Here is a 14833-nt window from a genome sequence, read left to right as displayed (position 1 = left end):
GAGGCCAAGGCCAAGCTTGTGCCCACCGGGTAGATGTCACTCAGGTCGGGGTGCAGTGGAACTTGCCCTGCTGAGGGCCTTAACTAGAGCCCTTCTCCTCCTGGATTTGCCCTCCAGGCCCCTCATGTGTCTAGAATGGGGCTCTCCAGTCTTGTCAAAGGATGCTTGGGATGCGGTCATTGCCTCTAAAGGCCATTGCCATCTCCCCTGCAATAAGGCTAGAAGGGGGTGTGGGCGTGGCTGGCAGCCCTTGGTAGCGCCAGCCTCTTCCCCTTGGCCTCCATGCCTTCCTGCTCATCCGGGGCCAGAGAAGGATGGAGAAGCTCCAGCCTGTTTCAGATGCCTCCTGCTGCAGAGACCCCTGACTGTCAAAGCACCCCTTCCCAGAAAGAGGGAGCAAGTGATGAGAGGTTGACATCCCACCTACTGCATCGGCCTCTGGTCCAGCCTGGTTGGGTTAGCTCCTCTGCTGGGCAGGCCCCTCCTAGTAGGGGAGCAGGAAGGAGCCCATCTAAGGAGCCCAGTCACTCTGTGGCTCCTTATTTACATGATAGCAACTTTAAAAATACTCACAGCCTAGAAGTTGAGAGTTGTGTTTTATTTGGTGGACAGAACTGAGGATATAACATCTCAGAAAACTCAAGAGACTGCTCCGAAGAGGCAAGGGCCAGAGGAGCCAGGATATATAGGAGTTTTTGTAACAAAAATCAGGTAGTCAGACCCACAAGAGATTACTGTTCACTAAAGAAAACCAGGTATCTCAAGGAATTTGATGCTTTTCTGTATATGGGAAGATGCAAGAGTCTGGGCTCACTGAAACCATTCCTTGGCTGTGCGCCTCGGCTCTCTGGGGCCAGTATCCCATATTTTCTCGTCCCGAGTTCCCTCGGGGCCCACAGCTCTAACGTGGTGGCTTGATGGCCACTGCCTCCCTTTGTTTACTGCTACGATAGCAATGTCTTCATTCACACAGAGATGCTGTCTATAGCCCCTCTCCAAGGAAGCTCCCCCGTGCACAGACAGGGACATGGTGAAGCTGGAATTAGTCTTTTCCCTTGAGTAGAACATCCCATTCCCTTCTGAGAGGCCTCAGCAATGCCCTTTACCTCCCCAGAACCATAGATTCACCAGAGGATGTTAATAACCTTCTGGGCGGGTGCAGCTTTCCCTGGGCTGGTGTCTGAAATAAGGACCCTTCCTCCAAGCCGGTGCATTGAGGAGAATCCTCCCCTCTGTGTGGGGACTGGGGGTGAGGGAACTGCTTCCAGAAAACAAAACCAAGTCCATGGAGGTCAGAGCCTGCTGGAACATGGCCAGCCCCCGCGCCCCTCGGAGCTTGCGTTTTTCCAGCTACCCCCTAGGAGAGCTAGACTAAACACTGATTTAGGACTGGTGGAGGGGGGTTCACCTTTTCTGTGCCATGGACCCCTCTGGCAGGCTGGCAAAGCCCTGGGGACCTTTCTCAGAGTAACAGTTTTAAATATTTAAAAAGAAAACATGTAGAATGACAAAGGAAACGTCATAAAATGCTGTTTTCAAAGATGGGAAGAAACATTGAAAGGTGTGCTTTTTTCTTAGCATGCCCCATAACAAGGTCTGATGGCAGGTCGGTAACAGCTGCAATTATGAGGCCGTGATGAGCATAAATGGGACTTTGAGGCATCTGCAGTGTGATATGAAAGAGCTGTGACAGTGTCCCAGGCGCTGCTGATCGCACAAAGCTGTGTTGCCTCCACTCACAATGGAAGGAGATGCTACATTTCAGTTAGAGGTTAATGAAAATAAAGGATGCAGGGTTTTTCACGGGCCTCTGACTCCTTCCTGAAGCCCTGCTTTCCAATGCCTATCCTGAGGACTTTTCTGGGCCTGACCTGGAGATTCTGCCTCATGCCCTCTGCCTGCTGAATGACATCCTTTTCTTAAGAGCGTTGGGAGGGAGATGCAAAGGGGTAGAAGGAAGCCCGGGCTGTGCTGGGACGAGGGACACCCTCATCTCGGGAGGACTTTGTTCGCTGGTTTCCCTGGGCCCTTTCTGCTTCTGTGCTTCGGTGGCCAAACATGGTAGCAGCAGTGGGCCAGCTGCTCCAAGACCCCGTGCTGGTTCCCACAGCCTCAGCCTGGTCTGCGAGCGCGGGCTCCCAGCCCTCTGTGAGTGCGGGGATTGTTCCTCTCCCCGGTCCTGTCTTCCACCCTTCCCTCCAGCATCCAGACTTCCACCCCAGCCGGTGCTCAGAGAGGCTGGGGGCTGCTCGATCGATGGGTCTCCACCAGCACAGCCAGCGCCCCGGGGTCCACCCCTTGATCCTTTTGGATCCCCAGACCTGTCCCCTTCACTCTGGGCAGCCCCACCACCTGCCAAGAACGCCAGGACTCTCCGGCTCCCCCCCCCCCCCCCGGCTGCGGTCACTCCTGCCCGCCCCCTGCCACCGCCCACACCGTGGCTGGGCCAACAAGCTCCTCTTCTCCAGCTCCAGCAGGGCCACCGCCTCTGGCTTTTCCTCCTCGTCCTCCCTTTGTCCTCCTCTTCTAGGTCTTTTCTCCCTGGTCTCCTCCCTTCTCTTGTCCCCTCTGATGCTCACTCCCCCTTCTCTAGTTTGTCTCTCTCCTGTGGCCCTCTTCCGCTCAGCAGCCCCCTGATGCGACCTTCCAGAAGCCCCTGTGACTCCCTGCCTCAGTTTTCCAGAGACAGAGAGAGGAGGGCACTCCCAGTCTCAGGCTTCTGGTGCATTTGGCAGGGGTGGGGGCAGAGGTGATGGGGAGCCTGTTGTCCAGACTTCAGAGTAAAGAAGCCAGAAGAACAAAGAGCTGGAAATAGCACCTTTATGTAAGAGCCCTCCCCTTGTAATGAGAGGGCGGGGTTGCTTAGCCCGGGAATGGGCTGGGGGGGAGGGGAGAGAGAAGGGAGGAGGGGGCGGGGAGCAGAGAGCCTTCTGCTGGGGGTGGTACCTGGGCCACCCAAGGCCTTTTGGGCGTCCGTTTCCAGAACCGTGAGTCCATCTGGCAGAGGCCAGCTCGGTGATGGCCCCTCGTGACTTCGTATTCGCCCCACAGTGCCCCCAAACCAGACCCTGGAATATCTAGAACCCTGATGGGGCCAACTCAGACAAGAAAATAAAAATAACAAGTTCTGTCTGAAAGGGAGATTTCCTGAACCGCCACAGATTTGAGGAGGAAGGGGATGAGGGAGCCACCGCCGCAGGTCCTGAGAGCATCCCGGCTCTTGTGGGAAGTCCTCTCTCTGGATGGCAGACGCAGACCTTGAATAGGGCTCAGCTTTCTGCTCTGTCCTTGCTGTGTGACCTTGGGCAAGTGGCCTTCCGTCTCTGAGCCTCAGTCACCTCAGCTGTAGAACTGATGAAAAAGGGTCCCACCTGGTAGGATTGATTGAGCTGCCAGATCTAAACCCTCAGCTAGTCTCTGGCCCCCGTGGGTGCAGGAGGAGCCCCCCACCCCCATCCACTGAGCAGCTGGGGCTGAGAGGGGGATGGGAAGGAGGCCAAGATGCTCTGGCCGGCTCCTGCGTGAGCTCTGACCTTGATCCTCTTCTCGAAGCCTGTCCCGGAAGCGTTTCTGCTGACGCATCCCCCGGGTTCTTAGCCTGCTGTCTGCAGCTATTTCAGACGCACAAGGAACATGGCTCGGGGACTCGGGGCTCCTGAGCGTCTGGATTCGGCAGATGGAGTCTGGCAGGGCTGGGCTCCAACCCGTCTGCCGTTTGCTCCACTTCAGGCCTTCCTCCCAGGGCTGGATGCCTGTCCACACTCCACCCTCACCCTCCCACCCATCCATCCCTGCCTTCCATCTTGGCTCCAGGATGCCATTAATAACAGGGAGTGACTGAGGTCAGGGGCCAGTGATGGCCGTGTTCTCTCTTGTTTCAGAGAGGGTCCTCCTCCTGGAGTCCCTTGGTTCCTACAGCATCTAATTCTGGGGTCCTGCTAAGGTTGCATGGGCTTTGGGGTCACCCTGATGTGGGTTAGAAACCTAATCTGCTGTAGAATAGTCCTGTTGCCTTGGACAAGTCACTGCTTTCTCTGAACTTAAGTGTAAAAATTGTGAGCTGGGACAATCAGAGTGCCTACCTTACAGGGTCATAAGGAGAATCAGTGAGACCGTGTAAATAAAATGCCCAGCAGGGGCCTAGCATGCAGTAAGGCCTGCCGCAGTTTGGAGTTTTCCCACGCCCTTTCTAAGTCACAGCCGCCCTGTAGTGCTGGGCAAAGACGTGCTGGTGTTATCAGACTCTGGGTTCTTTCCTTGCTCCCTCCCTTTGGCCCTATCACAATGCCAGCTTCCATCAGTGATTCCGAACAAGAGTTTGTGGGCAGCTCCTGTGTGCATGGCCCTCTGGTGGGTCTTGGGAACACGGGGACCTGCTCATCTTTTATCCCCATGAGCTTTTCTCATAAGTCAAGGCTGCCTGTTAAATGCTTGTTGATCAACTAAATGAATGTTCAAAGCTCCTGATACCAGAACAGGACAGAATCCTATATCTTTGGCCCAACCATGGACTGTCACCTAAGCCCCCAGGGTGTCTGCAGGCTGAGTTTGGGGGCAGGTGGCAGTAGCTAGCTGCATTGCAGGTGATGGAGGCCCCTCTCGTCCTTGCTATTGACAGCTCCCAGGTCTCTGACCTCCTGGGGGCCTCCTGCTGAGGCCAAGGCAGTGACTGCCCAGTCTTGGGAAGTCTTTGCATGTAGCCTGCCTTGCCATTCACCTTCACCCTAGATGGCTTGTGTTGCCCAGGCGGACTGATTCCTGGGAGCACTGGACACATTGCGGTTTTGGGGGAGGGGCTTATTGGAGGACCACTGTTTCTTTCCATCGATGTGCTCACCTAGGCCAGGGTACCTGCAGCCATTCAGTTCCTGGGGCAGATTTACAAGATCCCAGGATTCTAGTGTGACAGTCACCTCCCTTCAGATACTGTGCCAGGCTCTGTTTGAGCACTTTTCAAGTGTTAATGCATCCACTCCATGAGGGAGGGACTGCTATTTCCCCATTTTACAGATGAGGAAAGTGAGGCACAGAGCAGTCCAGTGGGTTGTCCGCTGTCACTCAGCTGTGAGTGGCAGAGCTGGGAGTGATCTCAGAGAAGCCACAACTGGTGCCTCTGAGCAAGGTGGGGAGGAGCAGCCCTCCCCTCCTCAAGGGTGCCCCTGTCCTTGTATCACCGGGGCTGTCAGGAACATCTTCCTGCGAAGCGGTATGTGAGAGATCAGGGTGGGGAGGGCAGGAGATGTCAGGATGTTTGCACAAGCCTCAGCTTTGCGGGTGAAAGGCAGTTGACCTGGCGTGACACTGCCCCAGAGGCGTCACAAGACCAGATGAGGTGTCTTGGGTGAGAAAGGCTCATGGTTGGGAGGACAGAGCATCTTATTGGCCAGTGGGTTCCCATGGTGCCTGCCCAGAATACTCAAGGCTTCAGGAGGCTTATTTGAGACGGGGATCAGTATGGAGTGACCTGGCAGCCTCTGCTCTGGGGGTATGGAGTCAGGGGGCTCCTCCCATCCCCCCACACCTTCACTCTCACTATACCTTCACTTTCATTCAAACCATCATCGCTGCTCTCCATGACCTACTGTAGCAGCCTGGCTCAATTCTCTGTCTACTCAGGCCTCCTCCCCATGACAGACAGAGTTATTGATTAATTCATTCACCCATCGATTCATTCATGGGTTAATTAATTTGCTCAGTAAATATTTATCAAGCAGTTACTATCCTGAATACTGAGGATACAGTAGGGACCAGGTGGTCACAAGTCCTGCCTTTGAGGAGTTATCCTAGTAGGAAGACATACAATGAGCAAATCAATAGTATCCCATCAGGTGGTGATAAATCTTACACAGAAAAATGAAGCAGGGTCAAGGGTTAGACAGAGGTGTGGGGGTGGAGGGGGTGCTGTTTGAAACAGGGCTGGTCAAAGAAAGCCTCACCCAGGTCTAAAATGAAGGAATGAACCAGGAGTGCTCTGCAGGCAGAGCAGTGAGTGCAAAGGCCCTGAGGCAGGAACCACCCCGTCCTGCTGCAAGAGTAGCAAGAAAGGGCCCAGAATTCGTTGTGCCCAGTGAATGCAGTTTGGAATTCCCTCCACTTAAGATGGAAGGAGCCTGGAGGGTTATGAGCTGGCGTGAGACATCATCTGACTTGTGTTTCAAGATTACATCCTGGCTGCTGGGTAAGGAACAGTGATCAGTGCAAAGGAAAAAAATAAAGCAGGGCAGGGGTGAAGGTTGTGATTTTAGGTGGGGTTGTCAGAGTAGATCTTTTTGTGGAGGTGATATTTGAGTAAGGTCTTGAAGGAGGTGAACAAACAGAGCTCGCTTTGTGGATAGTTCTGGGGAAGAATGTTCCAGATGGAAGGGCCAGTATAAAAGCCCTGACATGCCTGCACAGCTCTAGTGTGACTCGAAGGGAAGTGAGCAAAGGGGATCTTCTTAGAAGGGAGACTTGACTACATCTCCATGGCAACCCACTGTCCTCAGGCTTAGGTCTAAGCAGCTCTTGACTGCTGTAGAACCGCTGAAGATTCTCAAGCATCCTCTATCCTCCCAGCTTTATGCACACCCCCCACCCTCTGAAACACCCATCATTCTTTACTTTTCCCAGCTTTAACCCATGCTCCTTCCTCCAGGAAGACTTCCTGGATGACTCTTCCTTAGCTGCATTATATAACTGTGTTTCCTCACCCTGTGCAGCCTCCTCCTGGCTAATTTGTGTCGACCCTGCTCTCTCTAGGGCTTCCCAGGTGGGGCAATGGTAAAGAATCTGCCTGCCAATGCAGGAGATACAAGAGACTCGAGTTTGATCCCTGAATTGGGAAGATCCCCCTGGAGTAGGAGACAGCAACCCACTGCAGTATTCTTGCCTGGAAAATCCCATGGACAGAGGAGCCTGGCGAGTTACAGTCCCTGGGGTCACAGAGTCATACACGACTGAGCAGCTGAGTGCGCACACTGTCTCTAAGCTACTGAAGGCAGGGGAGGTGTCTCACTTCCTCTAAGTCCCCAGGCCCTCAGTCAGGAGCACTGAGACTGCCCAGTATTAATCCCTGAACTTGAGACTTGAGCTGGGTGATGGTCAGGGAAGTTTGTTTGCAAGCCTGGGTCCTGTGGGGTGGAGAGAAGTGATTGCAGAGCCCTCAGGAGCCCCCTCAGGAGTTTAAAGAAGAGCTCTGCTCAACCTCCTGGTGTGGGGTGTCTAGCCATGGCCTCACGGCAGCTCAGTGTCACTTGAGGAAGCATTAGGCGTCTGGTAAGTTAGGTAGGAAAGTACTTTGGCCACCTCATGCAAAGAGTTGACTCATTGGAAAAGACTCTGATGCTGGGAGGGATTGAGGGCAGGAGGAGAAGGGGACAACAGAGGATGAGATGGCTGGATGGCATCACCGACTCGATGGACGTGAGTTTGAGTGAACTCCGGGAGTTGGTGATGGACAGGGAGGCCTGGCATGCTGCGATTCATGGGGTCGCAAAGAGTCGGACACAACTGAGCGACTGAACTGAACTGAAGTTAGGAAAAGAAGGAAGAAATGAGCATCTTTGCAAAATAAGCACCACTGAAACCATAACCCTTCCCCCCTCCCCCAGGATACACCATTAAAACCCTTAAAATTAAAAAAGAGAGAGAAGGACTTCCCTGGTGGTCCAGTGGTTAAGAATCCGCCTTCCAGTGTAGGGGACAAGGGTTCAGTCCCTGTTCGGGGAATTAGAATGTCACATGCCTGCCAGGGAGCAACTAAGCCCGCCAGCCACAGCTGGAAGGAAGCCTGGGCACAACAGTGAAGGATCCCGCATGCGCAGCTAAGACCCGATGCAGCCAAAATGAACGAGTGACTGATGAACTAAAAAGAGCTAGAGACCTTCCCCCTCCGCCCCTCACTTGCCATTTTCACACCTCCCTGGGGTTCTGAAGAGAGAACCCTCGGGTCGAGGAGTTGAGCCTGTTGAGCGCGGGCCGAGCTTCGGGGATTGCTAGTTAAGGCCAGAGCCACCCCGCAACGTTTCCACGTAGTTCTGGGGAGGCCTGGAAAGTCTCCAAGAAATTGAACTCCTTGAAATTGATTTCAAAGTGAAAGGCAGGAAAATCAACATTCATTTTACCATGTAAGTTCCCCCGGAGTGGGGCTTGTCAGGAAACACGGAAGCCCCACGAAGGTGTCTTAGGGCCTGCAGAGTTCTGTGTCCTAGAGAGCAAAGTGGTTTTCCCCCCTCAATGTGTATTTGCTCACCAGGCTTTCTTCTCTGTTCTAGAACACTCTGGACCTGGAGGAGACCGGGGAGGCCGTCCAGGGCAATGCGAACACCCTCTCAGACGTTTCCCTGGTGAGACCCCGCTCTGGGAAGACCCTTTCACTGTGTTTTCCCCCTCCTGGGTCTGCCTGGGGCCCCTGGGGGCTGGCTCCCTGGTGAGACCACAGGAAGAGGACTGAGGCCCTCAGCGAAGAGCTCTTAGCGAGTTCCAGGGATTTGAGGCAGGGCCGTCAGGCTGTTTGACTGTTTGCTGAGTTGGTGTTACTTTTGATACGTTATCTGAACATTATCATAGCAAGGACTGAAGCATGAAGTGTGTGACAAGAGCTCTCCTCAAGGAGGCCCTGTGACTGCGCTGGGAAAGGGTGTGAAACGTGACCTCACGCCCATGCGCACTCAGCAGCAGTCCGGGCAGCCTCGCTTTGTGATCTGACTCACGTGGCTTTTGAATGACCTGGGCTCTGAAGCCAGACTGCCAAGTCCAAATCCCAGCCTGTGCCGCTGACTGTGTGACTTTGGGCAAGTTTCTCAACTTCTCTGTGCCTTAGTTTTCCCATCTGTAAAATGGGGTGTAATAATAGTGTGAAAGTGAAGTTGCTCAGTCGTGTCTGACTCTTTGCGACCCCATGGACACCAGGCTCCTCTGTCCATGGGATTTTCTAGGCCAGAGTACTGGAGTGGGTTGCCATTTCCTTCTCCAGGGGATCTTCCCGACCCAGGGATCGAACCCAAGCCTCCCACATTGTAGACAGACGCTTTACCATCTGAGCCACCAGGGAAGTCCAATAATAGTGTACCACCCCATAAGCCTGTAACAAAGGGCAAATCAGTTATTCTAAGTAAAGCATTGGAAACAGTGCTTGCATGGCCATTAGAGCCTTGCCAGTGTTGGATGCTGGCATAGGGAGGGGGCATAGTGACGACAGAATCTGCCACTCACCAAGCACCTGCTGGATCTCAGGCCCCTTGCTAGTGCAGCACACGCGCTACTTCTCACCTCCCCACGACTCTGCTGAGTAGGTCGTTTCCTCCATGGCCCCGAGGTGAACTCAGAGAAGTGCTGTGCCCTGCCCAGGGCCACATAGCAGCCTGGCCCACCTCTGTCCACCTTCTACCCATCCTCTCCCATCAGTCCTGTCATATCTCTAGGCTCCAGGAGCCGTGATAATCCCCTAAAGAGAAAAGCCAAAGAGAGGCCTTTTCTGTTTTCATCTTTGCATCCCACCTCTAATTAAGTCCCGTTCCCTGTGACAAGCCCTGGCCGATGCCAAGATCTTCAGTACCCGAAGGTAACGATGCCATCCCCAGAGACAAGATCCCGATGCTTATCAGCTGCTCAGATGCTAGGAGAAGTTTTCCACTCGGGTGTTGCATAATTCAGAGCAGCGTGGCCAGGAGCTGATAGAGCAAGGACGGAATTCCAGCCAGGGTCCGGCGCACTGGGGCGCTCGGGTCTCCCCTCTTAATGGCCGCAATGGGCTCTGACTCCTTCTACTCCTGTTGGGTCTTTTGGCAGGATGATGTCAAGTCCACCTCCAAGGGGCTGCCTAGCTACAAGCCGCCGCCTCCCCCACCCCCTCTGATCCAAGGCCACGACCACCTCCTCATCCAGCCGAGGAAGCCGGGCAGAGAGGACCTCCAGCCGCCTTCCTCCGCGTCTTCCCACTCGGGCATCGTCTTCTCGGCTCCGCAGAACCGCAGCCCGCCCGCGGGTACCGCTCCTGTGCCGGAGGCCCCCACAGCACAGAACTCACCCTCCTCCCCCATCTATGCCTCCATCTCCCCGGCCAACCTCGGCTCCAAGAGGCCGCTGGACACCCACCTGGCCCTGGTCAACCAGCACCCCATCGGCCCCTTCCCGCGGGTCCAGTCACCGCCACACCTGAAAAGCCCCCCTGCAGAGGCTGCGTTGGCCGGTGGTGGCCTTCCCCCACCCTCCCCCTCCGGCCACCCAGACCAGGCGGGCACGAACCAGCATTTTGTCATGGTGGAGGTGCACCGCCCGGACAGCGAGCCGGATGTAAATGAAGTGAGGGCGCTGCCCCAGACACGCAGTGAGTACCGCAGGCCCCGGTGGGCGGGGCTCGGGAGGCCGCTGCGCCCCCTTAGGGGTGCCCCACTGGGGGATTCATCTGCTCATTGGCACAGCTCAGGTGGGGCCAGGTGCTCACCCAGTGGGAAGCCTTTGAACCCAGTCCTCTCCCATTAAGGGTCAGGGGAGCCGGGGAACAGGGCCCCGAGCCTGCTCTGAGGGGCTTTGGAGGCAGAGGCTGGAATGTGAGTCCGAGATCTGCCGTGTCTGACTGTGGACGGCTGCTGGGCCATCCCATGCGGGCTGGAACAGTTCTGTAACTGTTGCTGTAACAGCAACAGTTCTGCCAGCTGGCTGTGAGGGTGGGATTTCTCCTCTAGGATCCCCAGACCTGGTCACCCTGCACCCACCTACCAGTCTCCCCAGGAAGACTGAGCCTGTTCAGGGCAGGGGTGGCTTTTGTGATCTCTGTCACACAGAGCTGGGGCCGAGGGACAGGTGCACATTGAAATTGTCACCTCTGGATCCCTGGAGGTCTCCTGGCTCGGGGCTGCAGGGTCACAGTGCAGGGTCCACCTTCCAGACACCTGGGAGGCCGGCCCGGGGCTGCAGCCCGGGGTTTTCAGAGGATGTCCAACTGGGGAGGTGGCGGGAAGGGAGCGCTGGTTTCCACCCCGTAAGCCTGAGCCCACTGCGAGGCCAGGGTCCGTTTTGTTGGATTCTGCTGCCATCTCGTGGCTAATGTGACACGTAGGCCCGCCGTGGCCAAGGAGGGTGGGTGGCCAACCAGGTCAGGGGACATTTGCTGAGCGCCTGTGGTATGCAAGTAAGGGTCGGACTAGGATGCGGAAGGCGGGGTTCCTGCATTCAGTAGCTCGTTGAGGGAAGGCTGCTAAGGCAGGATGTGGTGAGGGAAACCCGAGCTGTCCGATAGATGGCTCTGGACCTGGCATTGAGCCGGACACACGTGATGATGAAGCTGACAGGTGACAGCACTCTCCGTAAGCCAAGGACACTGTTCTTTGGAACGTGCCTGTGTTAGTAACTCACCCAGTTCTCTCAGCAGCTCTGTGAGGCTGGTACTGTAATCACCCCCATTTTCCACGCGAAAGAGACTGAGACGCAGTAATCGTGGAGCCAGGCAGGCTAGCGTAAGCCTGTTCACCCCATATGTCCTGTCTATTAGTGTTTATGGGATAGGCATCATTGCCCCTGGGTTGGAATCAGAACACTGGGGTTCAGAGAGGCTGTGTAACTCACCCAGGATTGCACAGCTGGTCAGAGGGGATTCAGACCCCACTGCCAGACCCCAGAGTGTCTCAAACTCAGGGGCCAAGCCATTACATACCTAGTGGAGTGGATTGGGTTTGACTATTGCACCAGAGGGCATGTTTCCTCCCCTTAGCTTAGGCCAGGTGGGGTCAGCAAGGGCACAGACCAGGTATGGCAGACCTTCCTTTCCCCCCCGCCCCCAGACCTTCCTGTTTTCCCCAAGAAGCTTAGAATTCCATTTTAATGTGAAATCTCCTAATTTGAATGTGTTGGTCCATCATTAAACATTGATAACACTAAGAGTTAAAACAAACAAAAAATCCCATATCTGTGGGCTGGATTTGCCTCTTGACTTTTTCTTTTTTTTTCACCATTTTGCCAGAAGCTGTCAAGGCAGACATCCTGGAAGTGGCAGCCTTGGGGCCAGACCCTATTGGAAGGGCAGGTCTCAACAGGTGGAGGGTGGCAGGGAGTCTCTGCCCAGGGAATCCCCCGCCCAGCCTTCTGGCCTGTCCCTCAGCTTCTCCGGGAAGCCCTTACTGACCCCAGCTCTACAAATCCCTCTCCTCCTGTTCCCACCCCAGCCGCCTCCACACTCTCCCAGCTCTCAGATAGCGGGCAGACCCTGAGCGAGGATAGTGGCGTGGACGCCGGCGAGGCCGAGGCCAGCGTCCCTGGCCGAGGCAGACAGACGGCGCCCACCAGGAGCAGGAGTGGCAAGGAGACGCCTCGGAATGAGAGGCCCGCCGAGGGGGCCACCAAACCTGTAAGTGAGACGGGAGGTGTGCAAAAGGCAGGCGGGGGGAAGTCTGGTTGGGGGTGAGCAACAGGAAGTCCCGACCAGGGTACAGCTTGACAAGTGACTGCAAGGGAGGTGCTGTCCGGATGTGGGTGTCCGGAGAGACCTCTGTGTTCAGAGTCTGAAGGCTGCTGCTCTGCCACTGATGCAGACAGGCCAGGCGCTGAAGGTTGTTCTCATGGATCATTAAACTCCCTTCCAGCGTAGGGTGGAGGTGAGGCAGTCAGGCCAGATTCAAGGCCTGTGGCCACCTCTAGCAGCCTTGGGGAAGCTGCTTACCCTCCAGAGCCTCAGAATTAGACAGCTGGGTGCACCAAGCGCTGTGCTCAGTGCTAGCACACGGCAGGCTCCCAGCAAAGGGCTGGAGTCTGCGCCCTGCTGACCCAAGAGCCTGTCGTGGCCAGGCCAGCCCCCAGGCCAGGCCCACCCATCAAGAAGGCTTCCACTACTTTCCTTCCTCATACCTGCAGCCCGGGCTCTTGGAGCCCACGTCCACCCTCATCCGCGTGAAGAAAAGTGCGGCCACCCTGGGCATTGCCATCGAGGGTGGTGCCAACACCCGCCAGCCCCTGCCTAGGATCGTCACGATTCAGGTACATCCCCAGGGACCTGCTTGACCGTCTCTCCCTACCCCTGAGGGTCCCTCTCTCAGCATCCGCAGGGGTTTGCTATGCCCAGAGGAACCCGGCACCACAGGCAGCCTCCGGCTCATAGCACCTTGGCTCATAGCCTCAGTTTTCCTCATCAGGGCCGTGGACACAGACTGTGGCTCCCCTGTTGGCAGTGGGGGGCAGTCCAGGCCAGCCCTGGGGTGTCCGAGGTTACATGCCCTGTGTCTCACTCCTGCAGCGAGGCGGCTCAGCCCACAACTGTGGGCAGCTCAAGGTGGGGCACGTGATCCTGGAAGTGAACGGGGTGACACTTCGGGGCAAGGAGCACCGGGAAGCCGCGCGCATCATCGCGGAGGCCTTCAAGACCAAGGAGCGTGACTACATCGACTTTCTGGTCACGGAGTTCAATGTGCTGCTCTAGGGGCCGAGGCCCAAGGGCCTCCCGCCTCTGCCCAGCCCCCGGCCCTGGTCCCTCCTCCCTCCTGGCACTACTGAGCTCCGTCGGGGGCTGGAGCTGCATGGCCAGGGTAGCAGGAAGACATCCCTACCCCCATTCCGTACTGGCCCTTTGGACCAGAACCAGGAGAAGAGAGCTGGGCGAGGCAAACAGAAGGTCAAGTCAGGGTCTGATGCAATGCCTGGTATACAGTAGGCGCTCAATACAAGCGTGAACCCTCAGGAAGGGGAGAAAGAAAGGGGAAGGGCGGAGCACCTGTGTCTTCACCTGAAGCCTCCCAGGGCCTGTAACTCTGGGTTGAGTGCTCCCTGGCCAGCTAGGACCTGGCCTATCCCCCGATGCAGGAGTCTTTGTCTGGAATGAAGTCGCGGAAGAATTCGTGGACATGTCCCCCAACCCGGGGGGCCTCTTGCGGGACCTTCAGTGCCACAAATAAGCATCGAGCACCCCCATTCACACCCCTGTTTCTCCTAGCTCCTCATCCCCCATGTTATTTATTATTTATTTCCATCCCACACCCCTGGGGATCGCAAGACCCCAGCTTCCCACTGCTCCCCCAGCCTATCCCAGAGGCCTTGCAGGTGACCAGCGACGTCAGTGTATTTATATACAGAGCTTATGACTTTTAATTTTTCAATAAAGAGATCTGAACAAGGTTAGGATCCAGCGTGCTCTGTGGCCTGCGTGTGTGGCTGGGCTTGCTGTGGAGAGAGGGGTGGGTAGGACAGATGGAGGCACCCAGACATCACATCTTCCCTGGCCTCCCGTGGCTCAACCTGGGTCACACCAAGCGTGTTGCAGGGGCACTGGAGCCACACTCACGTCTTGGAACACCTTCCCTGAAGGTTATAGATAACATCTTTAGATCAAAATGCACAGGTATATATAGGTTTTAATAATGTTGTACCCCTGAAACGTATATAAGAATATTTAAAATACACAGGTATGTTATGAGACGGAATGCACAATGGGCATGAATATTATAAAACACAGAGAGGGGGCTCCCCTGGTGGCTCAGTGGTAAAGAATCTGCCCACCAATGCAGGAAGCAAGGGTTCAATCCCCGGTCTAGGAAGTTGCCACATGCCTCAGAGCAACTGAGCCTGTGAGCAGCTATCGAGCCTGAGCTCTAGAGCCCAGGAACCACAACTACAGAGCCCTTGCAGCCTATATAGCCCATGCTCCACAATAAGAGAAACCACCACAGTGAGAGCCTGTGCACGGCCTGAAGAGTAGCCACCGCTGGCCGAAACTAGAGAAAAGCCTATACAGCAATGAAGACCCAGTGTGACCAAAACTAAATAAATAAATAAAATTATAAACACACGGGCACACACAGAGGTGGCCTATCTTAGGGCGGATCCCAGAAACTGGCTCTGAGACGAGGATGTGTGTGCAGGTGATTCACTG

At 55.6% G+C, this 14833-nt stretch overlaps 1 protein-coding gene across 8 annotated transcripts in view; it reads left to right on the top strand.

The window, feature by feature from the left end:
• The window catches only part of WHRN (whirlin), a 91989-nt gene extending 77907 nt beyond the window's left edge, over window positions 1–14082 (top strand). For 4 of the 8 annotated variants that reach the window (XM_086413863.1, XM_086413864.1, XM_086413869.1 and 1 more), the window contains 6 exons: window positions 8253–8324; window positions 9769–10306; window positions 11939–12001; window positions 12141–12322; window positions 12826–12948; window positions 13205–14082. In XM_086413863.1, coding sequence (XP_086269989.1) covers window positions 8253–8324; window positions 9769–10306; window positions 11939–12001; window positions 12141–12322; window positions 12826–12948; window positions 13205–13387 — 1161 coding nt within the window. In that variant the 3' untranslated portion in view covers window positions 13388–14082. The remainder of the gene's footprint in view (window positions 1–8252; window positions 8325–9768; window positions 10307–11938; window positions 12002–12140; window positions 12323–12825; window positions 12949–13204) is intronic. The other 4 variants (XM_086413865.1, XM_086413866.1, XM_086413871.1 and 1 more) reach the window with 3 other exon arrangements.
• Window positions 14083–14833: the final 751 nt, after the last annotated feature.

The sequence above is a fragment of the Bos grunniens genome, chromosome 8 (assembly GCF_055505025.1).
Source record: "Bos grunniens cultivar Pamir isolate PY7600 chromosome 8, Bosgru_T2T1.0, whole genome shotgun sequence".
Lineage (NCBI taxonomy): Eukaryota > Metazoa > Chordata > Mammalia > Artiodactyla > Bovidae > Bos > Bos grunniens.
Note: the sequence above shows the minus strand (reverse complement) of the source record. Positions and strands in the feature narration are given on the sequence as shown.